The 24502-nt window shown below is 36.4% G+C and overlaps 3 protein-coding genes across 6 annotated transcripts in view; all 3 read right to left on the bottom strand.

The window, feature by feature from the left end:
* The window catches only part of LOC126801503 (diphosphomevalonate decarboxylase 2), a 191966-nt gene that overhangs the window by 78655 nt on the left and 88809 nt on the right, over positions 1–24502 (bottom strand). Inside the window, exon 10 of one of the 2 annotated variants that reach the window (XM_050528873.1) lies at positions 18229–18238. The exons of the other annotated variant lie outside the window; for it this stretch is intronic. The gene's annotated coding sequence lies outside the window, so the exon portion shown is untranslated. Of the gene's footprint in view, positions 1–18228; positions 18239–24502 lie in introns of those variants that run through there. 2 annotated transcript variants of the gene reach the window in all.
* Positions 84–4816, bottom strand: LOC126801502 (uncharacterized). Of its 2 annotated transcripts, none has more exons than XM_050528870.1 (13): positions 3802–4142; positions 3581–3692; positions 3208–3320; positions 3012–3134; positions 2751–2926; positions 2541–2616; positions 1927–2013; positions 1401–1481; positions 1287–1319; positions 850–891; positions 636–714; positions 475–545; positions 84–376 (listed from the first exon to the last, which is right to left on the bottom strand). In XM_050528870.1, exons 2-13 carry the CDS (start codon positions 3672–3674, stop codon positions 290–292), a joined length of 1062 nt encoding a protein of 353 aa, XP_050384827.1. In that variant the 5' UTR covers positions 3675–3692; positions 3802–4142; the 3' UTR covers positions 84–289. The 2 variants fall into 2 exon arrangements, with proteins under 2 accessions (XP_050384827.1, XP_050384826.1); XM_050528869.1 differs by lacking the exon at positions 3802–4142 and adding an exon at positions 4162–4816 and having other exon boundaries at positions 86–376.
* On the bottom strand, positions 5336–10136 carry LOC126801500 (uncharacterized). Of its 2 annotated transcripts, none has more exons than XM_050528868.1 (5): positions 9643–10136; positions 8164–8872; positions 7656–8025; positions 5846–6434; positions 5336–5567 (listed from the first exon to the last, which is right to left on the bottom strand). In XM_050528868.1, exons 1-4 carry the CDS (start codon positions 9893–9895, stop codon positions 6384–6386), a joined length of 1383 nt encoding a protein of 460 aa, XP_050384825.1. In that variant the 5' UTR covers positions 9896–10136; the 3' UTR covers positions 5336–5567; positions 5846–6383. The 2 variants fall into 2 exon arrangements, with proteins under 2 accessions (XP_050384825.1, XP_050384824.1); XM_050528867.1 differs by having other exon boundaries at positions 6061–6434.

Genomic DNA, 24502 nt, shown 5'->3' with positions numbered 1-24502 from the left:
AAGATTGCAGGTTGAATGCTTTTTCGAAACCGATAGACCTGTAGGAACTAAACATCGTGTTCATATTATATAAGGATACTGTATATGACGGGGAACGGACTGAATCACCCACCAATCTGCTGGATTAGTGATCATCATTTGACAGCTTTATGTGTTTTGCAGTACAGGCTCTGGATCTTGGAAAAATCAAGATTTTGGAGAAAAACAGCATTTTATTTACACTAATAAAAATCAAATGTTACTCTAGGTATCCAAAATAATTACACATCGTTTACAGGATGAGCATAAGTTATACATCAGTGAGAAGTGGTGCTTCAGCGTCGTCTTTAGAGCACGAGTCAGTATCAAGCTTGCATGCATGACAAAGGGATATCACCTGAGCGCATATAAACATGTTTATTAGTCAAGAAAGGCAGAGAATGGAAGAGGAAGAACAAACAAGAACTAAGAAAGATATTATGAGTGCTTCATTACCATGCATATGGATGCGCATATTATGCTAAATCCTTTGCAGTTGAAAGGCGCATTGCTAGACAGAAACCATGCTGTTTGAAAAAAAAAACAAAAAAAAAATCATCCGGTTAAAGAAGCCGTCGTCTTAATATCAGTACGTACTAGAATTAACAACCACTAACATGTCAATGGACTCATTGCAATGGGAGACAGCAGGCTTGATATGGACTGCACACCAGCTATAAATCCTTGCACCTTTCCCTTTAACCAATAGAGGGTATACAAGGTGAGAAAGATATCAAATTAAAAAAATGAAAAATCAAGTGTGACATATGAGATTGCTCAAAACATGAAGAAGACAAATCATTAATCCACCAGATAGTTCAGTTTGCCTACCTGATCAGATAACCTTGACGCTTTTGAAATTATTGTGTAAGTCTGCAGTATCAACAGTTCAGCCAATTGGAAAGTGGAAACTAAGACTTCAGTATGATAAGCTTAATATCAAATATTTTTTTACTAAATATGACATTTGAACTTTCAAGAAAAGAACTAAAAATTCAACATATCCTGCAGAATTACTGAAGCGCTGGCTTGTGGAATAGCTTTACATATTGACGATAATTAATCTCTAGTGGAATTGAAAGAAATCCTGTATAGATTCTGTTGAGGAAATCAGATCTGTACTTACAGATGGTTTCACAAGGACATAGATGACTTCAGGGACTAATAGGACTTTAATTTAGCCAACTTAAACTGTTGCTTAAAAACATGCATTTTCAAAAAACAATACAAATTGCATTTATCTGAGGTTGGTTTTGAGGTTTACATACCCATGAAGCCCAAGCCAAGCCATAGAGCACCGCCTGTTACATAAAAAAGCAACATTAAAATTTCTATTTTTTTGCCTCTCTCTTCTATAGGAACGACTAAATGAAATTACTTACATATGCTATTGATGCACACAAGGATATGCACAGTATCACTTTCTCTCCAACTAATGGATTGATTAAAGGAAGCACCAACATCTGGAAACAAACCATAGAAACAAACAGTTTATGCAGAAGAATAAAAGTTAACCATTTTCATTGAAAGTGTGATAACCATTCTTAAAGGAGTAGATACGATAGGAAAAACTGACGTGGGGCTGTTGCCCATTACTACTTCTGTTTTTAAGCATGGTTGTCTGATTTGGAATTAAGGTTATTAATAAGGAAAGATTAATACTAAAAGTCCTCTAAATTATGGACAGTGGATAAGAGCAGAACATGTTGTAAAAAATTTCAGGAATATATTGATCATAGGAGCTGAAGAATAAACTGCCATAACAAAGTAAGTCAATATGATCATATTATGCCAGTAAATAGTATAAACCAACAAGAGTAATAAGAATTGTACTCTCAATTTTGGCATTATTCTGGAAGTAAACGAGAGGAATAATAATAAAAGAAAAGCTTTCAAAAGATATTATACCTGAGAGACAATTGAGCCAATTCCCACCATCATTAGGATCTCTGAGAGTTGATTTTTGTCAAAACCAAAACTTGCCTTCAGATAGTACTGTGTAAAAATGCAAATAATTAAATGTTATACATCTCTCGTCTGTTTTTAGATGAAATAGAAAAGCAAGATACATGTATTTGCACTACTATTATGCTAACTTACATAGTTTTTGACATGTTAATAAAAAAAAATTTTCATACTGCACATCGAATAGATATATTAACATACTTTCAACCTTTCAACCCATCATCAGAATTTTCACACTGCTCTTCTGGAAATTGGCAGTTTGCAATATATAGCTTTACATATAATATAAAAAAATAAAAACCAGACCGGATGTATAAAACACCAAGTTGTCCTTTCAAGAATCAGTGATATTTTTTCAAATGGAAGGTACAGAACTATACTTTTATTAGGTGGCCTATAGATCCAAATGTGTAACAAATAAGCCCCTCTTGCTTCATTGAATGTGAATGAAGCATATTTAAATAGCATCCTTTTATAAACAAGAGGGTGCAGTCTGTAATCTATATATGACTAGTATAGTAACTAGGACAATTGAAGAAAGTCATCGGGAAAGATACCAGTAATACAGCACTGATGCCAGACATTCCCATTTCATAGAAGAAGGAAACCAAAGAAATTCTCCTCAGTGTTGAACTGTAAAGTACAATGCAGCTGTTTAGTAAATACATTACTTGTTGATTCATATATTTGCATGAAAGAACAAATCAGTTTCTCTATCCCATTCAAATATGTAGATACTTAAAAGCACACTCACTAGAAGCCAGTACTTGCTCATAACTACTTTTGCAGCATCTCTCATTGACACATATCGTTTATGAATAATTGCAACTTTCTTGGTCAGGCAAGACAAATCTTGGTCCGCGTGAGGGGCCATTTTCTTAACTGTCTCAACCAAAAATATTTGCATATAAACTGGACAAAAGATCAGGAGTGCTATTGAAACCTGAAAAAAATAAACGCGATTCAAAAAAATGAATGAAATTTGATGAACTTGAACTTTAAAGCTTCTAATTTTTTCACAAACTTACGGAGAAAATGTACTTCTCAGGAAGAAAACGGGCCAGAACATTTCCCAACACATGTGACGCAGAGAAGAGACCTGTGATCCAACTAAATACTGCAGCCCTGTTATTTTCGTTGACTACATCTGCCTATAAGGGATGAAAAGTGTGAATATCTCACATTCCCAGTCCATGGCTGACAATCAGTAGAAATAAAACCTACCACGTAAGCAACGGCAATGCAGAAAATACTCCCCTGACTCAGAATATATGAAATTGTACGTAGCACATAGTAAGCATACACAAATCCCTTGGACTGATTCCAAGCAAGTAATGCTGCAGAAAGAACACACCACGATCAAAACTGCAAAGAACCACAGTTTAAATAATGTATAACAGGGGATAAAGAAGAGAAATCATACGAGCAATTACTTGAATTCATTTCTTGATGGCTTAGATATCAGCAATTACAGTGAGGTCATCATCTCCAAGTTGTTCTTTTAAGGCAAACTAGAATTGCTAGATACTACTGAAATTTTATGTTTCGTTTCATAGGAATACAACAATATTCCAATATATGTCCGCAATAAACGTACCAAAAGGGAATATGCTTGTTGATACAGTAAGGAGGAGCAGTGGTTTGCGACCATTCTCATCTGCGAGTTGACCAAGAACTGGTAACACCACCATCTTGAAAAGTCCAACAATCTACAACACAGACTCTCTATTTTAGACAGCTAAATCACAGAAAGTATATAAAATCATATCTGAGTTTATGATAATTAACATCATAATTCGATCTTAGTTCATATCTAACCTATAATCATTAAAGGATTTAAAGTGAACACCATTTCTCCGACAGAGTTGTTTTGATAATATCTATTGAATCTGTCACCTTCTTGAAGAGTTTCTTGGAATTCAAAAGATCCACAAACGGCCCAAATCAAAGTTAAAAAGTAACACATGCAGAGTAATTAAACAGAGTTGTCCTGCATCACATGTTCACACAAGAGCAAGCAGAATAATGAACATGAAACTATGACATGCATGGTCGAATATTTGTGGGACAAAGACAAATCAAGCTTATATATCACCATATCCAAAAAGAGCATGTGAGAACTGAAACAAATGGTAATTAACAGGTGATGAGAGAGACAGTCGGGAGTGTCAAGTGTACCGTTTGTTGAATACCATTGAAATAGATAGGTTGAGAACAAGTGGAGTGGGCGGGGCAGAGAGCAGTAGTGGTAACATCAACAAGAACAGAAACAGTCATTTCTTCAGCAATCCAGTGGAGACAGAGAGGCAGCAGCAAGTGAAACAATGGCCTCAGCTCTTTGAAACCACCATAGTAACTAGTATTCCACGCCATGTTTTTACTTGTAATTAAGAAGAACAACCCCCCTTGGCCTTATCCCAATTAATGAAGCTTGCTTGTGAAACCAGATGTGTGGATATATTTATAGCATGAAGGGTTTGACAAGAAGGTGAAGAAAAAGAAGGAAAGGTTGTTGAAGATGATGGATATTAAGAAAAAGCGGGAGAGAGTTAGTTGTAGGGAAGGCATGAGACTACACGTGCCGGCGTGTGGCTTCGACTCGTTGCCTCGTGTCGTTGTGGATTCTCTGCGTCTCTGCCCTGTCTGACTGGATTCCAATGGGGCCGCCGGAAAAATTTTCATCTTCTACTTTCAAGTTCAAGTAAAAACTGAACGTAATGAACTCTATATATAGATCACAATTTTCACTATTATACTTGCAGCTTTGGATGGTTTTCTCTTGTTACCTACTAGCAGGGTGGACATCCTTGTTTGGACTGCTCTTTTGTCCGAGATAGATAAGATGGATTATGCCCATCACCATTACCATTCCTAGTCAGTGATGTGTACAGCAAACATATTATCTGTGCATCCCTTTCAAACAATCTATGAGATACATGCCTCGGAAACTTGCTAAGAATGACCTCTTTTTAGCTTTCTGTACCCGTAAACTAAGCGAGCAACTATCACCGTCGCAGCTGGAAATTGTAAATCCTCGATTCTTTGATGAAAAAAAAAGACATAACAAAACAGAAAATGAAAACTTATTTATTCCCAGCTGATCATGCCTGAACCTTTCTACCAGTGACTAGTTTTCTCTTCACGACTTAAAAAATTCGGAAACCAACCTACTTTTGCAGCATAAACAATACACTCCGCATGTTAATAACCACAGTTCTAACGTGAGAATTGACATGGAACCAAAGACCGTAATGGAACTCGCAAGGCATCTTAAAGGGTGACAACTGACCAACGCACTCGTATAGGGATAATGTCTAAAGTTTTACAAAAGATTTTTTTTTTCACTGCCAAATCATAGAAATGTAAAGTTTTTAACCATAAAGGGTTATCAAAATAAACAACTTCACGACCAAATTGTTTTATGATACATAATTGAGCCTCCTTTCTTATTCGGTAGCTATTAAAGTTCTCAGAAGCATACATACAGCTTGTGAGCGTCTTCCTGAGCATTGTGGCTCTTTGTTCCGCTGTATGCCCAAATAAGCAAATCAATGTTGCTTATTCTTCAAGGTGGTTGGCAAAGCCTGCATGATAGAACCAAAAAACGTAACTAACATGTATGTGCAAGAGGTAGTCCAAAGACTCGAGTGAAAAACTTCCCAGTCATTTGTCAGACAAACACAAACTTACCCCATCAACTTTCACATATTGAGTGGGTTAGATTCGTGTAAAAATAATCAAGTCTACAGAAATATATTTAGCTAATTCCCAGGGAGAAATTGATGTCTACATATAACATCAGGTAGTGGTAAACCAGCTCAATCCAGAGGTACACACAATTCAATAGAGAGAAGCAGCTAACCTAGAGTACAGGGTTGATACCACAGCATGGTCTACCACTACCAGGTTTAAGTATATTATACAGTGTAATGCCGACTTTCCTATGCCCAATCAGAATAGACCTACAGACTTCTGGACCAAATCCATTTTTGTGCCAAGTCTGCAAGTCCCTTCCAGAATGGACTAAGCTAGTGCAGTGCACCATGCGTATCTTTATGGGGTCACCAAGGAGTATACCTTCATCCAAGCAGAGCACAAAGTGTCCAAGCTCTGTTAAAACTCTTAAGGAATCATTGTCGTCATCGTCGTTGTCATTGGGCTATACATTGCCAAACCGACGGAGCTTCCTTACCATTCTATCAAAAATGGAAGAAGCTTCCTTTGAAACCAAGGATTGGGAAAAATGGATAATGCCAGTGTCCTTTAATTTGATCCATCTCAACCCCACCTTGGTTCTGCATGCCTGCACTCCTGCCACCAAAAACATGCCTGGCTCTGGCAGCCAATTCTACTTGAAGCTCAAATTCATGCAGGCAGGGTGCAGGCATGGCCCCTGCCCCTCACCGGGGCCGGGCTAACCCAAAACTTGCATCAGGCTGCTGTTGATGAGACTGTAGTAAAATAAGCAATAGATGTCAGAACTGCTTACGAAGGTATAAATATTTCAAAATTTTATCCTTACAGTTCCATTTTTATCAAAGTAATATCTACTGCACATGATAGCAATTCCTAAATGTAGCACGGATGATTGAAATAAACAATATGATAACGCAAAATAAGAAAACACATAAATCAAGAAAAATCACCAAACATGAAAATGCCAGACATTTATAATGGAGATCAGAATATAATCCTGATGCAGCCGGGAATTTCAAACTACACTAACAAGTTCATCTAATTACAGGCATCATCTAATATATTTTTGCTATCATGTAATGAATGCAATCACAAATGCATTTACAGTTATTTTTCATTTGATTTTCTTTTGTCACAATCAAACAATCTATGAATCAGGTTTGTTCTTGCAAAAGAAATACCAACGGCACATTTCAATTATTCATGAATCAATGACTCCGAAAGGCTACAATGTATGCTTTGAACAGAAGAGATAGTGCAAAAAAGTAAAGATACCTTGTCAAAATCAAATAATCTATGATATCAGCTTTGTTATTGAAAAAGAGCTCCCATAAGACATCTCAATTGTCAATAAATCAATGACTCTGAAAGGCTTTGTATGCTTCGGATAGAGGAAATAGTGACACAAGTTTTAAAGATATTTAGCTCTATGAGGCATGTGTTAACTTAGAGAGATGCCATGCCAAAGGCCAGTGGGAGGCTGGAACGTTTCAAAGGAAAACAATATCAAATTCTCAAAACAACCCACATGTACATTTGCTACGGCATACTGGTCGCATTCTGTGTAAAACAATACAAAGAAAACTAAACAAAAAATAGGGAAGAGGGGAATTAAACTAAACAGTGTAGTATATGTAAACAAAAAAGCGCTGTATAAGGGCACTAAAGAGAGTCGGAGATCAGTAAAACTCATTAAGAGCACATGCCAGATGTTCTGTTGTGCGACTTTTTGCACAATTTAAGTCGATGAGAGTTAATTAATGCATGGTGTATTCCAATTAACTCCTGCTAATACAAAATTTTGCGATCCAAGTTATAACTATCTCCATAAGAAATGTGTCAAAGGGTTTTCTGTCCACTCCCCCCAAACAACAAATGCAGGCATATACAAGAAAATTGAAACTTGAGAGTGCTTCAACAAAAGACTAGAAAAGACACTTCACTGACAGTTGAGAAGAGCTGCAGAATCGGCATACCGGTGAAAAAGGTTGGTGTACATGTTCATGAGGATGGATAAAGGGCATTCCAGGTCGCTGACAAGGATACTGGGAGGAATGCAGGTATATGCCAGACGCCGAGCGTACACCAACATGACTAGGATTAAATGGTGTCATTATGGTTTCCGGGTGACCATACCCAATACCACCAGGGGGCGAAGGTGCAACCCACGGTCCAGGTAAGTGTTGTGGAAGGGGGCGAGGTTGATGTTCAGTAGAAATTTGAGGCCCATGAGTAGATCCAAGTTGAGGGAACTCAGTGTTATAATTCAATGCAGGAGTATACATGGGCTGGATAGAGTATGGTCCGGCACTGAATCCGAAACCCGGATCAAATCTTTGCATGTACCTGAAAAATAATTTTACTGTAAAACCTTTTGACAAATATACAGCAGTCATTTACCCTATCTCAAAGTTTAAGATAAGAGCATTCCTGCAATGACTATGACAATAAGCAAAAGCCTAAAGCAAACATCGTATTCCATACCTGTCGTAACTTCTGTCGTAATCCGGATCCTTCCTGTCAATCTCACGGTCCCTGAATATGGCTACTCTATTATTTGGTCTGTACCTCCCAACTGGCTCCTTCTCTGTCCTACCTCTAGAAGATGCTCTACTACTACTTGTTGAACAATCAATTAAACCTCTACTAGAATGTAAATCAGAAACATTTGATTTATCTTCCACTTTTGGAATCACCAAGGGAACATGTTGTGAAGTATCCTGCAGTCTTGGTTCATTTTCTAACTTCCCGCTTGTACTGCCACTAATATTATTCGCAGCATTAAATATTCGCGCACGGGCCCTGTTATACTCCTCTTTCCTCTCTTCCACACTTTTAGAACTGTTCCCCTTTGATGAATTTGCACCTCCACTGTTGGCCATCTGGGATCGTTTCTGTGGTCTCTGTTTTATAGCAACTTTAGTCACACCACTTTCTTCTGACGGCAAAGTAACAGGAATGTCTGCAAGGCGAATCAAAGGAAGTCGACAATCGGGAGTTTTGCGAACAATAATTCTGGAACCAGAGCCATCAGGTAAGTTATTATCTAACAAAACCATTGACTGAAGGCCATAATGCTGAGCTACACGGTGAGCAGCCAGGCGCAAATAAGAAGTTGGCAACTGCTGAAACTCCAGTTGCTGCTGAATAGGATCACGAATAAACTTCTCAACATCTTGCTCCATTCGTAAAACTGCACAGAAGTGAAGTAACTATTTATTTTTCAAGAACCAAGGTAAAAGCAACCAAAAAACAAATCCTGATTGCACGGACACATATACTATACACAACTTTTGTTAAAACAAACAAGTCAAAAGTATGCCAGCATTAACAATTACAACTATATAAAAGTTATGTACATATCATAAATAATCAACCAAAGGTCCATCTCGTCTACACCAGCTTAGCATAATTGGCATGTAATTCAAAATAAAAGGAAACTAGCAAAGGAATAAAGAGGTAGTGCACAGCTGAGTGTCTGTGTGTGTGTGTGTGTGTGTTGCGCTTGAAATCTCAAGGAATATTTGCATCCACATTTTAAAGCAAGTAGTAAAAGGTTTGCATCTATTCATAAAAGCAATAAACATTAAACTTTCAAAAACCAGAGAGACGAGGCAAACGTCTTTTTTACTATGCAATGCTGTCACGATATATGAAAAACAGTGAAGGATATTGGTCTGAGGACCCTAAGTCTAGTTCCGTAGCGCCGCTATATTGTGAATTTAACACCAAACGTTGAAGAAAGTTTCCATCTTTCAATTTAATCAGCTCTACACTTCACCTGCTCACATCGACAATCACCAATCACATGTCTTGTTCCCTAAGACCAATGCACATACTTGACAAGACAGCAGGCAATTCAACGACAAACTCTGAGTACTAACTAACCATAAAAGATCCTAAACCTAAACACAATAGAGCAAACTGGAAAAAACAAGCAGGTAAGCATTGGAAGGAGCTTACTTGATAGGCGCTCCCGAGGGTTTTGCAAAGCCTCGCGAAGGAACAGGTCGACCTGATTGAGGGCATCCTCAGAGAGCTTATCGGCAGCTCCATCGGAAACCAAAGACGACGTGTCGTTTAGGTCCTGCTGGGGCGGAGGAGGAGGCTTGGGGTCGCTGATGTTGGAGAGCATGAGGCGGCTCATAGCCTCGTCCACACCGGCGACCTCCCATGACTCCGGGGCTCCGAGATCGTCCGCCGCAGAGCCCTCCATGGCCCTATCAATCGCTTTCTCTCTTTCTCTCTCTGGAAGTGAATTGGGAATTAGGGAAAGGGGGAATATAATCGAGGCTAGGGTTTGGGGGAGGTGTTCATCAGCGGACGATTGCGTCTGCTGAGGATGAAACCCCAACGAGGATTTGGGGTTTTGATTTCATGTGGATTTGGGGGCTTAATTTTTTAGGGTTCCGGAATGTGGATGGGGAGAAAGAGAGAGAGGGTTTGACGACGGATGGTGTGCATTTGGGGGTGGGTGAGAGAGACGCGTCGCTTTTAATTATATTCTTTTCTTTTTGGAAATTCGAAATCATAATAAATAAGATAAATCAAATCGAAACTCTATTCAGTTCGGCTGGTTTAACATTTGATGGTGAGGACTACGATGTGATGGTTTCTCAATGTAAACGGAATAAAATTAGATGGGGGATATAAGTGTCAAAATGCTAAACCCACAGATGACCTACCCTAGTATTTTGAAGAATCTTGTAATCCACTTCAAGCAAAGTATAACAGAGAATTTTGAACTTAAGGAATGGTGATAGTTGTGATTATTCGCAGAGTGACCATTTCCGAAATGTCTCTTTTTTAAAGAGATTCATAAGAAGGGAAAAATCTATAATACAGCGTTCATATGAACAGTAATGAACAGTATTTATGTACAGTAACATGAAAATGTAAAAACTAGATAGTAAAAGTTTATTACTACTCTATTTTGAACATATTTTTGTTTTCCTAGGAAACATGCCAATATTACATAAATGACCTCTTTGTCTAAATGGTTATTTTTGGCGGAATCAATGTTGTCCTAGAAAGCAAAACTGAGTTCTAATAGAGCATAATAAACACAAATGAAATAAAATTAACTACTCATATGCAGTGCTAGAAAAATCTAAGTAAAATTAAATATTTTTTGCGACGGATTTTAGGGCACCAGATAGAGTTTATTTATTCAACATAAATACAAATATATAAAACTCAGAGCCTTCCTCTTAGGTAAACAGTTACAGCTGTTTAGCTACTCATATTAAAATGCAAACTTACTTGAAAAATGCACTCCACACTGGATTTATACAGCAGAAAGATTTTACACAACTATAACACACTCATACTCACACTCAAACTATCTATTTCTTTTATTTTCATAACCCTTGGTAGAACAACACTCTTTTGAAACTTATACTATAGTCTTCTGATTTTTCTTCCTCTCAACTTCTGCCTTCCCAAAGAAGTTCATTCTCCTTATATAGAGCTCCGAGCTTCAGGCCAAACTTCGACAAAGAATCTTCTTCTTTTTTAAAGCTGGTTGTCCTTATGCGTCGGCAAACTATTTCACAAAAACAGAAAGAGACGTTTTTATTGTTTGGATGTGTCGGCAGCTTCTCGTTCTTTGTTTGGATGCGTCAGCAGCTCACGTTCTTTGTTTGGATGCGTCGGCAGCTCATTTTTCCATCATGTTTATGATATTGTAATATTCTTCATCTGCACAGTCATAATCTGCCAAAGAATCTTGGCCTTCGTGGTCACTTTCTTGCTATATGTCTTCTTTTTCATCCAGATCTGAGTCATAGGGAAAAGGATAAGGAATCTTGTATCTTTTTTCTTTATCTACCTTTTTTAGCTATGTAGTTGTATCTGGAGTTCCATCTATTTCGTTTCTCATAATGGCAGAGAAGAAATCACAGGCATCTGGTGGAGGATGATTGTAGCATGTGACGATGATTTTTTCTCCGTTGGCTAAAAGACTGGACTCATAATCCATTCGAACCATGTTTTTGATGCACATTATGGCCATGGCTTTCATCCACGGAATGCTATTGTTGGGATTGCCATTTTTCTCTGAACTTTCTGAACTCTTGATCGGACCCTGAATAATTCTCACATAATGATATGGAGAAATGTAGCTTCTGCGTCCATCCACCACTTCCCATTCTAGAGGGGTAGAAATGAATTTTAGCTTATATCGAATATTTGTGAACTGATGATGAAATCGTGCTAAGTGTTGTAAATTCTTATTTAGCTATGATTCCTTACTCGACTAGGACTCTACTTTTCTATTTTCATTCTTTCATATTTCTAGCTTGTCGATTCATTTCAAGAAAGACAAATCCTACATGAACTAGGAAAAGTGGAGCCATGATGCACTCATAGTGAACAAGTTAAGGATACCATTTTTGAGTTTGACAAGGAGAGTTGATGCCGTGTAAAATCAAAGCCATGTTGGATATGGAGAAGTCATGCCGTGCAGCCCAAATTCAGAATTCCTTGCATGTTTGATTTCCCATTCTGACTTGGAGTTGGATTTCAAGAATCAAAATTCATATCAAAGAAGTTGTTAACTTCCAATTCCGATTCTACTACCTCATTGGCACGATATAGGGGTCTGATTTACTCTCTATATATAGAGCATGACATGGACAGAAGATCATCATCAATCCTTGCGCCAAGTATAGCCAAAGCTCTGCCCAAACACATCCTTAAAGACCAAGAACCCTAGTTCTGAAATCAGCCATCCTTCCTCATATTTTCGATCCAAAGCTTGGAGCCTAGGATATTCATTCCTTAGAATATTTCATGTACCTTCTTGTGAAGCCTTAGATGAATAACTTAAAGTGTATACGATGACTTTCATCTTAAAATTCCGGTTTTCTATGTTTTTGTTCTTGAGAGATTTATGTTCAGGTTTTGTTAAATTTTATTATGATCTTGTCTATGAGATTATTTTGGATTTTTTGAATGTATTAAATATGAAGTTTGCGATTTCAATTAATAATTTTAGGTTTCTTGTTGTGTGTGTTTTTGTTTATACTTAGAGAATTTTCAGTGTGTTCTTATATTGCATGTGTGATTGATACTCAAAAGTTGATGTTGCATATGTTAATTATCCAAATGTACAAATGGTTATGATACTCGGAAGTTGATTAGTTGTTTTTTTCTTTGTTATATTCACTGATTATCTGCTTAGGTTAGAATGACTATCTAGGTTTCGGTTTGGACTTGTGATATTAACATGTTATCTGTACTTGTTACTCGGGTTAGTGTGTTAGATTTCTTGTAAGGCTCGGAGCTAAACTTGAATGTGTTAAGTGTCAATGTGATAGGATAATTTGAGATTGGAATTCGTTGCTTATGTTCATACATGATTTGTTTGGTGATTACTTGTGTGTTGGTTGGTTGAACACTTGTACATAGTAGTTTAGTTTTTCTATTTCTGTTCTTGATCTGAAACTTCAAAAACCTTATCCCTTTTGTGAATTCGTTGATATTTGATTGTGATTCAATCCCTAGTTGGATCCCCGGTTTGTAACAATACCCTCTTGCTTTATACTATTAACGATGCTTACAGGGTTAATATTGATGTCGAGTAATCGAGCTGATTATTAACAACATGGGGGACGAAACCTTGAGGTACTTGAGATCACACAAACAAACCTGGAGAACAGAATTTTCCTTGAACTTAAGCATTGTTGGTCTAACCATTGTTGTTCCAACGAAAGTTGGGGTAATCTATAGATCCAAGGTTGTATGTGTTGGAGTATGGATTGTACCTCTGTCTCTGTTGTCCCATGAAGTTCAATTGTTCTTCAGACATAGCACCACTTGGACAATTTTCGTTTTTGTGATCAGAATAAGAACAAATACCGCACACTTGAGCATTGTCGCTTGAACCACTAATTGCCTTGGCCAAAATGTCAAGCTTCCTTTCCAATGTCGCCATTTGGTTCCTTGTATCCACTTCATAGATGTCACGACCCTTTCCTCCTCTCTTATCCTTAGAAATGAATTGGCAATTGTTGTCTGCCAAATCATCAATCAATTCATATGCTTGTTGGCCGGTCTTGTTCATGAACATGCAACCACATGCATGATCCACCATGCTCTTGTTTGTGGCGTCAAGTCGTTCATAGAAGAATTGAACCAAGTGAGGGTACTTCCTTTGTAGTTCCTAAAACTCCTCTCATACCTCATATAGTGAATCACCATCCTTTTGAGTGAAGTTCTAAATCTCCGTCCTAAGTCTTTTGGTCAATTGAGCATCGAAGAATTGTTTCAAGAACCTCTTCATCATGTCATCCCAAGTGGTGATAATTCCTGCAGGCAAAGAGTATAACCAATGTTTAGCATCATCGTTAAGAGAAAAAGGAAATAAAGTAACTTCAGGCCTTCAGGGGTTAGATTATTAATAGATTGTAATTTGCATATATCTAGAAACTCCCTAAGATGAACAATATGATCCTCAGTTCAAGAGCGTGAGTACTTAGGCAACTGCCCAAGTAGTTAAACCGGTATGGAAAAAGCTCCAGTGGGTGGATTGTAAGCAATGCACGATTGGGACTCTTGAGTAGTCTGAATGAATGCTTCCTTGAGTGCCATTACTTCTCCAGCTGGAATGAGTGAACCTATTGTGTCGTATTTTGAATCAAAGCGAAAGGAACTCGAAGTCTTCCTCCTCTTCTGATCTAGATGAGGAGTTTAAGATTAAATTGCTTGGAGATCCTTTAGTATCCAAAAGCCTTGCTTTCGAACTTGATGCTTGTGCCTCTCTAAGTCTTTGAATGTGTTCCTTGAGCTCTTGAGTTTTCTTAGATAACTTGGACATTCATGGTTTCTGAAAATGAAAGTTAGAAAGTTAGCATATAAGAATACATAATCAAAACAAGAAAACACGAAAACATACTCCTCCTTTTATATTAAGAATTGCAACACAATTGAAGAGGATGCACGACATAGTCCTTTACGATTTCATTTTCACTTCAACGTTTTTCAATTTGTCGTTGAAACGATTAAACGATCAATTGATTCTAAGTTGTACACCGAGATGGATGTTGAGCCTAAGTACGGATGTCTAGACACAAGTCTGAATCTTTGTTTCAGAAGGCCGGATAACCCATTCAGAGATAGTGAACATAGTAGCACTCATTTATTGAACTACGGAGAGCGAACTCTCTATTGACTACATCACTGAGATGTATGTTAGTCTATAGTTCTCTGAGATCCAGTTTTGGTCCCATGCACCAGGGTAATAAAAGAGCATATCTCTTACTCAGCTAGACTCAACGTTAGGTGTTAGACAAATCTCTAAGTATTAATAAAAGCCAACTTCAACCTAATGAAATCCCGAAAGATAGTATGAATGGTTAAGACTAATATTAACAAAAGAGACTTTACCTATTTTGTTCGATTTACAACAATTATTCATTCAATTATCAAAACAACAATCTAAGATATAATTACTATATGTCACAACAAAATAAGAACATCATATACAAATTTAAAATATCAACAGTGAATTTGATATTAAAGATTAGGGTTCCATCGCGCCATTTGATAGGCGTGTCACTAGGCCATCAATATTAATCCTATAAGCATCGTTAGTAGTATAAAGTAAAAGAGAATCGTTACAAGCTAGGGATCCAAAGATAGCGATGAATCACAAAACCACGTAACATCAAATTCACGAATTAGTTTTAAAAATTTATAGTTTCGAATTCAAAGATTATAAAGAAAAAATAAAACATAAACTAATATATACATGAGGTCAATCAATCAACACAGAAGTAATCACCAAACACAACGATTAAAGAAACGAAATCATAGTAAATCATATTCATGCCGTAGGTTTTATTCAACATCTTAGAATCAATCATGCAATTAGGGTCCTTCGGGGTTATCCTATCACATAGATACTTAACTCATTCAAGTATTTCTCCAAGCTTTACTTAAAATCTAACACACTAACCTATCATGCAACTCCGAGTCTGATCGGTTCGTTCCCCGGCAACGGCTCCATTTGATCGGTTCGTTCCCCGGCAATGGCGCCATTTGAATGGTTAAATTACTCAATATCAATATTAACCCTGTAAACATCGTTAGTAGTATAAAGCAAGAGGATATCGTTAACAAACCGGGGATCCATCCAGGGCAAAGAATCACAAACAATTAACAACGAATTAATAAGAGTTTGAGGATTTTGGGATATAGGATCGGTATCAAAACAGAAAATAAAACCTAAACTAATATATACATGTGATCAACCAACCAACACATAAGCAACCACCAAACAAATCATGTAAGAACAAAGCCATCGAAATTTACTCTCAATCATGTTCATGCCGTAAGTATCATAGTTTATCTTAAGTTCGATTATGCATCAAGTCCCTACTTGGTTCTTAATACATGGATACATTTGGCTCAACTACTTGTCTTGCTACGAAATCTAACATACCAATTCATCATGCAATTACGTATCACATAGAGAAATCAACATGTTTAAGCACCTATCTAATGTCAAACTTAAGATCATAATCGGTGGAAGAACAAAAAACAAACAACTAATCAACTACTTGTATCAAAATCGTTTTCAACTTTGAATGATTAACATATGTAACGTCAACTACTTGTCTTAATCACACATGTAATATAAGAACACACCGAAAATTAACCAAGAACATAAATATACAGAAACTCATGGCATATAACCTAAAATAATTGAATAAAAATCGAAAACCACAATTCATCATGTCATTCAAAAGTTACAAATATTTCATAGACAAGAATAAAAATAACTTTAACAAAACCTAAACATAAATCATCTAAGAACAAGAACATAAAAACCTGAAAACTAAACATGAAGATCATGGAGTTACACTTTATAATTCCCCTCCTATGGTTCTTTACAAAGGTAGCATGAAATCTTCAAGAGTATGGTATCCTAGGCTCCCAAGCTTTGGACATAAAATATGGTGAAGGGTGGTGAATTCGGATTCTATGGTTCTTGGTGAATGAAAGTGTTTGGGCAGAGCTTTGGCTATACTTGTGTGCAAGGTTGATGATGTTTTTATTTTGAAATGCGGTGCTATATATATAGGAAAAAACCCAAGGGAGGCTGGTCACAAAGTCCACAAAGTTGAAACTAAATTGGTTTAGGTTTCCTAGATTTTTTTTCAATTCGGCATAGCTGACCTTTGTGCCTTGTTATTGCCATAACTTTCTCTAGAAATAAGATATTAAGGTGATTCTAACTACATTTGAAAATAGACTTCCGTAGCTTTCCATCCATATATCATGCATAATCTGAATCATTGTGAGTTGTCCAGGAGAGCCCGTTAAAGTTGGATGACTTACAATGCCAGAACTCTAATTCTGATAAGGATTGGACATTAATTGCATATCTTCTTCCTCCTTTAATACTGATTTCCTTTGCACAAATTTCTTCCTTTGAATTAGGGAGACAGCAAGAATCTTAATTGTTGCAGCCTTGTTTGAAATTTCTTACCTCTTCTTATTTATTTGTTGCATGCTTTCTTTGATTTTCTTACCTCTTCTCATTTATTTGCTGCATGCCTTCTTTGACATTCTTTGGTGCAAGAATTTATGGTGATTCGGATATAGATTCATGCCTCTATATATAGAAGAAACAAGGTCTCAACTTTCCTCACAGCCCTTGGATCAAAAGCAAATCAATGGCTGAGATAGTTCTGCTGAGCTCACTGGACCTAAGAGTAATGATTCGGTCATATCTCCATGTAGGAATAAGATATTGATTTGATTCCAAATCTTACAGAAACTAGACTCACACAGCTTTCTATCCATATATGGTACATCTTCTAATTCGATCTGAGCTGTCTAGGAGAGCCCGTCAAAAATTGGACTATGAATCTTGACAACTTTCAGATTCTTGCATGGCTTTTAAGTGCATATCTTCTTCTCTTTAATCATTCTAATTTATATGTACGAAAATATCTTCATATACACCTTGGAAATCCATCTCCAACTTGGTTTTAGAATCCAACTCCCAATAGGAAACCATCAATGACGCACGGCCTCTCCTTATTCCTTGCGCAACTAGGATTGCTTTCCTTCTCCACATGGATTTGTATTTCCTAATAAGAATAAGTGCGTTAGAAACAAAGAAATAAGAAAGGATGAATCCTACTCGAACAAGGAATCATATCTCAACAAGGATTCTTAACACTTAGCACGATTTCATCTTCAATTCACTCATAATCGATATAAGCTCTACCTAAACACTTATTCATACAAAAGAAACTAAAACATACTAAATAAGAGGCAACAAAGAGTGAGAATAGGGCATAAACTCATTAAGAATGTCACACTTTGATAATTATGCTAAGTTCCAAGCATACACAACAATCTAAGGAAATAATCAGTGAACCACATCATAAGAACGAAACAACTAGTCAACTCCAAGCATCCTAACCGTTTCAATCTTTGGTTGATTAACACATGCAATCTAACTCCGAGTATCAATCACACATATCATAAAAGAACACACTGAAAATTCTCTAAATCATATAGAAACATCACCGGAAGAAACCCTAAAAGCATAGATTAGAAATCGAAATCTTTATTGATTACATGAATCGAAAACCAAAACAATCTCATAGACAAAATCGAAATAAACTTTAACAAAACCAAAGCAGAAATCATCCAAGAACAAGAATGATAGAAACCGAATTATAAACATGAAGTTCATCGTATACACTTTAAGTTATTCCTCCTAGGCTTCAAAATAAGGTAGCACGAAAGCTTCAAGGGAATAGATGTCCTGGGCTCCGAGTTTTGGACGGAAAAGATTGTGAAGGGCTGTGTGAATCCGATGCTAGGGTTCTTGGTGGTGATGATGTGTTTTGGAAGAACTTTGGCTAGTACTTGGCGCAAGGATTGATGATGAATTTATGTCCATGTCGTGCTCTATATATAGGAGCAAGATCAGACCCTATGTCGTCCATTAAGAGAGGTAGAATATGATTTGGATGTGAAGATCTTCTTTGATATGGACTTTAATTCTTGAACTCCAACTCCAACTCTGAATGGGAGACACCAAATGGGCTGTACGACATAGCTTCTCCAAGTCCAACATGGATTTGTCTTCATGGCGTCACTTCTCCTTCTTCAACTTGAGATGCTTGGCACGGCCTCTTCTCTCCTAAACCATCTAGGATTTGTCATTCCTGAAAAGAATCGGAAAGTTGGAAATAGGAAAGAACGATAATAGGAAAATAGAGTCCTAGTCGAACAAGGAAAACCTATCTCGATATGGAATTTAAACACTTAGCACATGTTCATCATCAAATCACACATATTCGAGTTAAGCTCTTCCTAAACACTTATTCATAAAAATGAACTAAAACACACGAAATAAAAAGGAACAAAGAGTAAGAATATGACATTTAATCATTAAGAATTTCACATTTTGTGTTCCTATCAAAATATACAATTAATAAATTTGATATTAGACATGTACTAAGAAGATACCTTTAAGTGATATGAAGAAAAATGAACTCATTCTAACTTTATTTTCATCTCGGTTAAATGAAATTTAGATTTTAGTTGTATAAAGGGATCTCTATTATGAGAACATCAACTTCATGAATTTTTCATATCCTTTGGTAAACATCATCTACTTGAGTGTATGAGACTTCATGCCAGTGGTCGAAAGTCTTTAGCCCAAATAAGATATGATGTACGTATTTGCACCTCATATTTTGATATATATATATATATATATATATATGTCACATCCTGAAATGGAAACATGAACAATATATTGGGTGATTTTAGGCTTAACAAACAATAAAGTAACAGGAATTTACAAGCGTACAAACAACATGGTGCCATTTGAAACACTCACCAAAACTAGAACCTATGAAAGAGAGTTTACAAAACAAGTACTTTATTTTCACAAACAAAATAAGAAACTTGAATATTATTGCGAAACAAGATTTACAATTATAAGATACGGAAGGTGGAGACAAGAGTCACTTGCCCAAAATCATTTAAATACAACAATCCAAAGCGATCAAAAACAAATGGTGACAATTCTCAGAAATAGACCTCGGGAAAGATAAACTTAACAACAGAGGAAGCAATACGCGAAACATAATAAGAGACTAGGGTTTCGCTTCTCTACATGGTTCCTAGCTCCAAGAATACAAGTGAAAACCTGTAAAAGACTATTGTAAGAGATGAGCGTCGTCCTCGCTTGCCCAGTAGAGGCCAGCCGCCAATATGGATTTGAAAACAAGCAGGGATACAAAATAGTTTTCATAAAATGTTGAGGGTAGGTTTTAGGCCTGAGAAAACCATAAACACATTTATGCAAGTTTTTCGGGAAAACTCAAATCATTCCAAAACATTAGGGTACCCATTTTGGTAGGATAGTGGTAGATACTACAAAATTGCATGACCGATCCTAGAACTTATGAGGTCAAACTGGTGACCTCAAAGTCGAGGCCAACCGCCTTTGTTGCAACAACAAAAGAGCGAGAGAGTCTATTTCACTGGAGTGCCCTCAATAAAACTGTAGAGAATGGATCCAATAATAAAAAGGGCATTGCCCCTCCAGAGGTTTAGGGTTATCGACACTAAAGGGTTGATGGACTCCCGGGCTCCATTCACTTTCAGGTCTGTCACACTCGATACTCTCACCAACTAATCCTACAAATTTGTCTAACCTCACGTTTTCACAATATTTAATGCCTATCATAAATCATCAACAAGGAATAGACTATGAACTTTAAATTTGGCCAAAAAGCTAGCTCCATTACCTGGATTGACGTGCATACTCCCCATATTTAAAATGTAAGCTCCAAGTACTAATTAATCCTCGTAAAGTCTCAAAGTCTCGAACACATGCTGTGGAAATGCAAGTCTAAGTTCCAGAACTTCAATAAGAATAATACGTAACATTTCCCTAACTCGAATAGGAAATGTTGAGCTTTGACTTTGGGTTGACTGTGTCGTTCTTGGTTTGACCAATCATGATCTTTACTTGTCGAGATGCTCGGATTATCGATTCATAACACAAAATGGTATAATAAACTAGAATGATATAATCATTTAGGTTTATGCATATCATATCAAATGAGTACATACCACTTGAAAATGCATAGAATTTACCACGTCATATATACTACTTGATCAATGCTACATATTGTATTACTTATCGATAATCGTTAGACTAACGAGTTTAGAATTCATGATGTCACATCCCGGAAAGGGATGCAAGCAGCATATTTGAATAAATTTAACAATGAGCAAGCGTAATTCAACCATTACACACTATTGATAAGGAAATCTATGAATAATTTTTTTACAATGACAAGAGAAACAAAACATAAAGTATTTCCGCTAATTCTACAAATTACAGAGTTCACAAAGAAAGAGACAGAAGATGGTGAAATGTCACCAGCCCAAATTTAACAAAATACAACAACCCAAGTAAAAATAACAAATACAAAGGTGACCTAATATTCTATACAACAAGGGCGAGGAAGACTAACAAGTAAACATAAAAGAACAGTGACTTTCTATCAATGCTCCTAGCTCTTAAAGTTAGCATTGAAGAATACAAAATGAAAACAAGAAATGTGCCCTCCTTAATCAAATACACAGCATACTTATGGAAGAGGCACGACAACTATGTTGTTATATATACAAAAAGCTAGTTCTTTACATTTACATAGTTCATATAATTCACAAGTTCATTTTGTTGTTTCAACGATTGAACGATGGATTGATTCTAAGTTGTAAACCGAGGTGGACGTGCGGCCTAAGTACAGATGTCTACACACAAGATCAAGTCTTTGTTTCAGAAGGCCGTATAGCTCAGTTAGAGATAGTGAACATGGTAGGACACATTTGTTGAACTACGGAGAGCGAACTCCCTATCGACTCCATCACTAAGATGTATGTCAGTCTATAGTTTTCTGAGATCCAATTTCGGTCACATGCACCAGGGTAATAAAAGAGCATTTCCCTTATTCAGCTAGACTCAACCTTGGGTATTAGACAAATCTCCAAGTGTTAATAAAAGCCGCCCTCAACCTCATGCAAACCCGAGAGGTAGCATGAAGGGTTAAGGCTAATATTAATAAAAAAGACTTTACCTATTTCTTCGATTTACAACCTACAACAATCATTCACTCAATCACCAAAACAACAACCTAAGATAAAATTACTATATGTTACAAAAAAAATAAGATAAGCATATACAAATTTACAATATGAACAGTGAATTCGAAATTAAAAGTTAGGGAATCTATCTTTATCGATCCCCGGCAACGGCACCATTTGATCCATTCGATTTCTCGACATCAATATTAACCCTATAAGCATCGTTAGTATTATAAAGTAAGAGGGTATCTTTCACAAACCGGGGATCCACCAAGGCAAGAATCACAAACATTAAACAACAAATTCACAAGAGATATATAAATTTTAAAGATAGGTTCAAATTCAAAGATATAAACATAGAAAATAAACCTAAGCTAATATATACATGTGATCAATCAATCAACATACAAGCAATCACCAAACAAATTATGTATGAACAGAAACAACTAATTCCAATCTCAATCAAGTTCATTCCGAGAGTATCTCTTGCGACCTAGAATCGATCATGTAATTAGGGTCCTCCAAGGTTATCCTATCACATTGACACTAAGCCCATTCAAGTTTGGCGCCGACCTCACAAAAAATCTAACACATTAACCCTAACAAGAATTGTCGAGTAACAAGTAGAGATAACATGTTCATAGCACAAGTCCAAATCGAAACTTAAATAGTCATGCTAAGCGTCCGGGCATACATAACAACCTAAGCAAATAATCAGTGAAGAAATCCAAGAAACAAACAACTAATCAACTTCTGAGTATCATAGCTATTTGTACCTTTGGATAATTAACATATGCAGCATTAACTCCAAATATAAGAACACACTAAAAATTCTCTAAGTATAAACTAAAACACACACGACATAAAACCTAAAATCATTGATTGAAATTGAAAACTTCATATTCAATACACAATTCAAAAATCCAAAACAATCTCACATACAAGATTATAATAAACTTTAACAAAACCTAAACAGAAATCATCCAAAAACAAGAACAAAGAAAACCGAAAACAAGAGATGAAGGTTATCGTATACACTTTAAGTTATTCCTCCAAGGTTTCACAAGAAGATTACACGAAATCTTCCAATAGAATAGATATCCTAGGCTCCAAGCTTTGGACATAAAAGTTGGTGGAGGATGATTTTAGGATTCTAGGGTTCTTGGTGAGATGAATGTGTTTGGGTAAAGTTTTGGCTAGTACTTGTGCACAAGGTTGGTGATCATTCTTCAATGATGCTGAGCCTCTATATATAGGAGTCACAAAACAGCCGTGCCATCTAATTAAGGAGATAGAATCGGATTTGGATGTTGATATCTTCTTTGATATGAACTTTGATTCTTGAACTCCAAATCCAACTTGACGTAGGAAACCAAGTCCAAATAGGAGACAACCAATGGCTGCACGACAACTCTCCATGTTGAGCTAGAAAATGCTAGGTCGGCCTCTTCAATCCTTATCCAACTCGGACATGATCTCCTTGTCCAACTAGGAATGCATCACGGCTTTTCTACTCCTTGTTCATATAAGATTTGTCTTTCCTGAAAATAAATCGACAAATAAGAAATATGAAAGAATGAAAATAGGAAAGTAGAATCCTAATCGAGTAATAAATCATAGCTCAATAAGAATTTCTAACACTTAGCACAATTCATCATCAAAACTATCATATTTGAAATAAGCTCTACCTAAACATACAAAATGCAACTATGAAGCTAAAACAACTAAATAAGAGATAACAAATAACAAGAATATGATATATATACATTAAGAACGTCACACTTTGTGCTCCTATCACTATATTGCTTGAAAACCATTTGTCTTCACTTTCCAGTTTGTAATAATAGAAAAACTGTATAGAGATGCTCTTCACCTCATCATGTCCTCCCTATTTTTCTCACTTTAAACATTCTGTGGATGTTATTATGTTGAGTGTTTTCTATGGGTTTCTGATTAATGTTTCTTAGTTTGGTACATATAAGACATTTTAAAAGAAACGACATATAATTGTACCTTTGTCTTTTTTAGTGTTACTGTTTCGCACATACTAAAGGTTGAAGGGGTAAATATCAGCAATGATTGATTGAGTAGATAAGTAAATTGTAGTTCCGGCAGTTGCTTTATCTTTCATTGTTAATCTTATTTGGTTGTAACTGATTTGCATTTTACTAGTTGCCATTATGTTGGTGTATATGTTTTCTGCTTAGTAGTGCATAGTTTATGTGTTTTCAAAGTTTGATCTGAAGTTTGTTAGGTTTCAGGGGCATTGCCTGTCATAAAAGATTCCTACAGTTCAAGTTTCAGTACGAATATTTGTCAGAGTATTGACCATTGCATATCTTAAAAGATTCCTACAGTTTAAGGTTTGGAATGCCCAGAAAGCTGGAGGTTCATGATATATACCAATAACTGCTACATTATTGCTTCAGAAGCTTCTTTACACATTCCCTCCAAATTCTTAGGTTGATTTGGACAGGTAATTTGTAAATAGATTTGGGTTGCCAGATTGCATTTCCTCTTCTTTAAGCGATTGTTCATTTTGTGTCGTCTTAGAATTAGTTGTTTTTATGATGTTGTATGACTTCAATTTTTATTACTGATTTTTTATTTTCCAGATTCATTTGTGGTGATAAGGCAATTTTAAAAGATGCTGGAACGGATGCCCTGTAAGATATTGGGACTACCC

The sequence above is a fragment of the Argentina anserina genome, chromosome 7 (genome assembly GCF_933775445.1).
Source record: "Argentina anserina chromosome 7, drPotAnse1.1, whole genome shotgun sequence".
Lineage (NCBI taxonomy): Eukaryota > Viridiplantae > Streptophyta > Magnoliopsida > Rosales > Rosaceae > Argentina > Argentina anserina.
Note: the sequence above shows the minus strand (reverse complement) of the source record. Positions and strands in the feature narration are given on the sequence as shown.

What these genes read in the sequence shown, in the direction of transcription:
- LOC126801502 (XM_050528869.1), bottom strand. Translation starts at nt 4,356, where the DNA reads ATGGCGTGGAATACTAGTTACTATGGTGGTTTCAAAGAGCTGAGGCCA. An exon ending in AACAAGCATATTCCCTTTTG is followed by an intron (nt 3,321 to 3,580) that starts GTACGTTTATTG and finishes TTCTTTCTGCAG; the next exon opens with CATTACTTGCTTGGAATCAG. An exon ending in TTGGCTCAATTGTCTCTCAG is followed by an intron (nt 1,482 to 1,926) that starts GTATAATATCTT and finishes GTTTGTTTCCAG; the next exon opens with ATGTTGGTGCTTCCTTTAAT.
- LOC126801500 (XM_050528868.1), bottom strand. Translation starts at nt 9,895, where the DNA reads ATGGAGGGCTCTGCGGCGGACGATCTCGGAGCCCCGGAGTCATGGGAG. An exon ending in CCCTCGGGAGCGCCTATCAA is followed by an intron (nt 8,873 to 9,642) that starts GTAAGCTCCTTC and finishes ACTTCTGTGCAG; the next exon opens with TTTTACGAATGGAGCAAGAT. An exon ending in TACGACAGAAGTTACGACAG is followed by an intron (nt 8,026 to 8,163) that starts GTATGGAATACG and finishes ATTATTTTTCAG; the next exon opens with GTACATGCAAAGATTTGATC.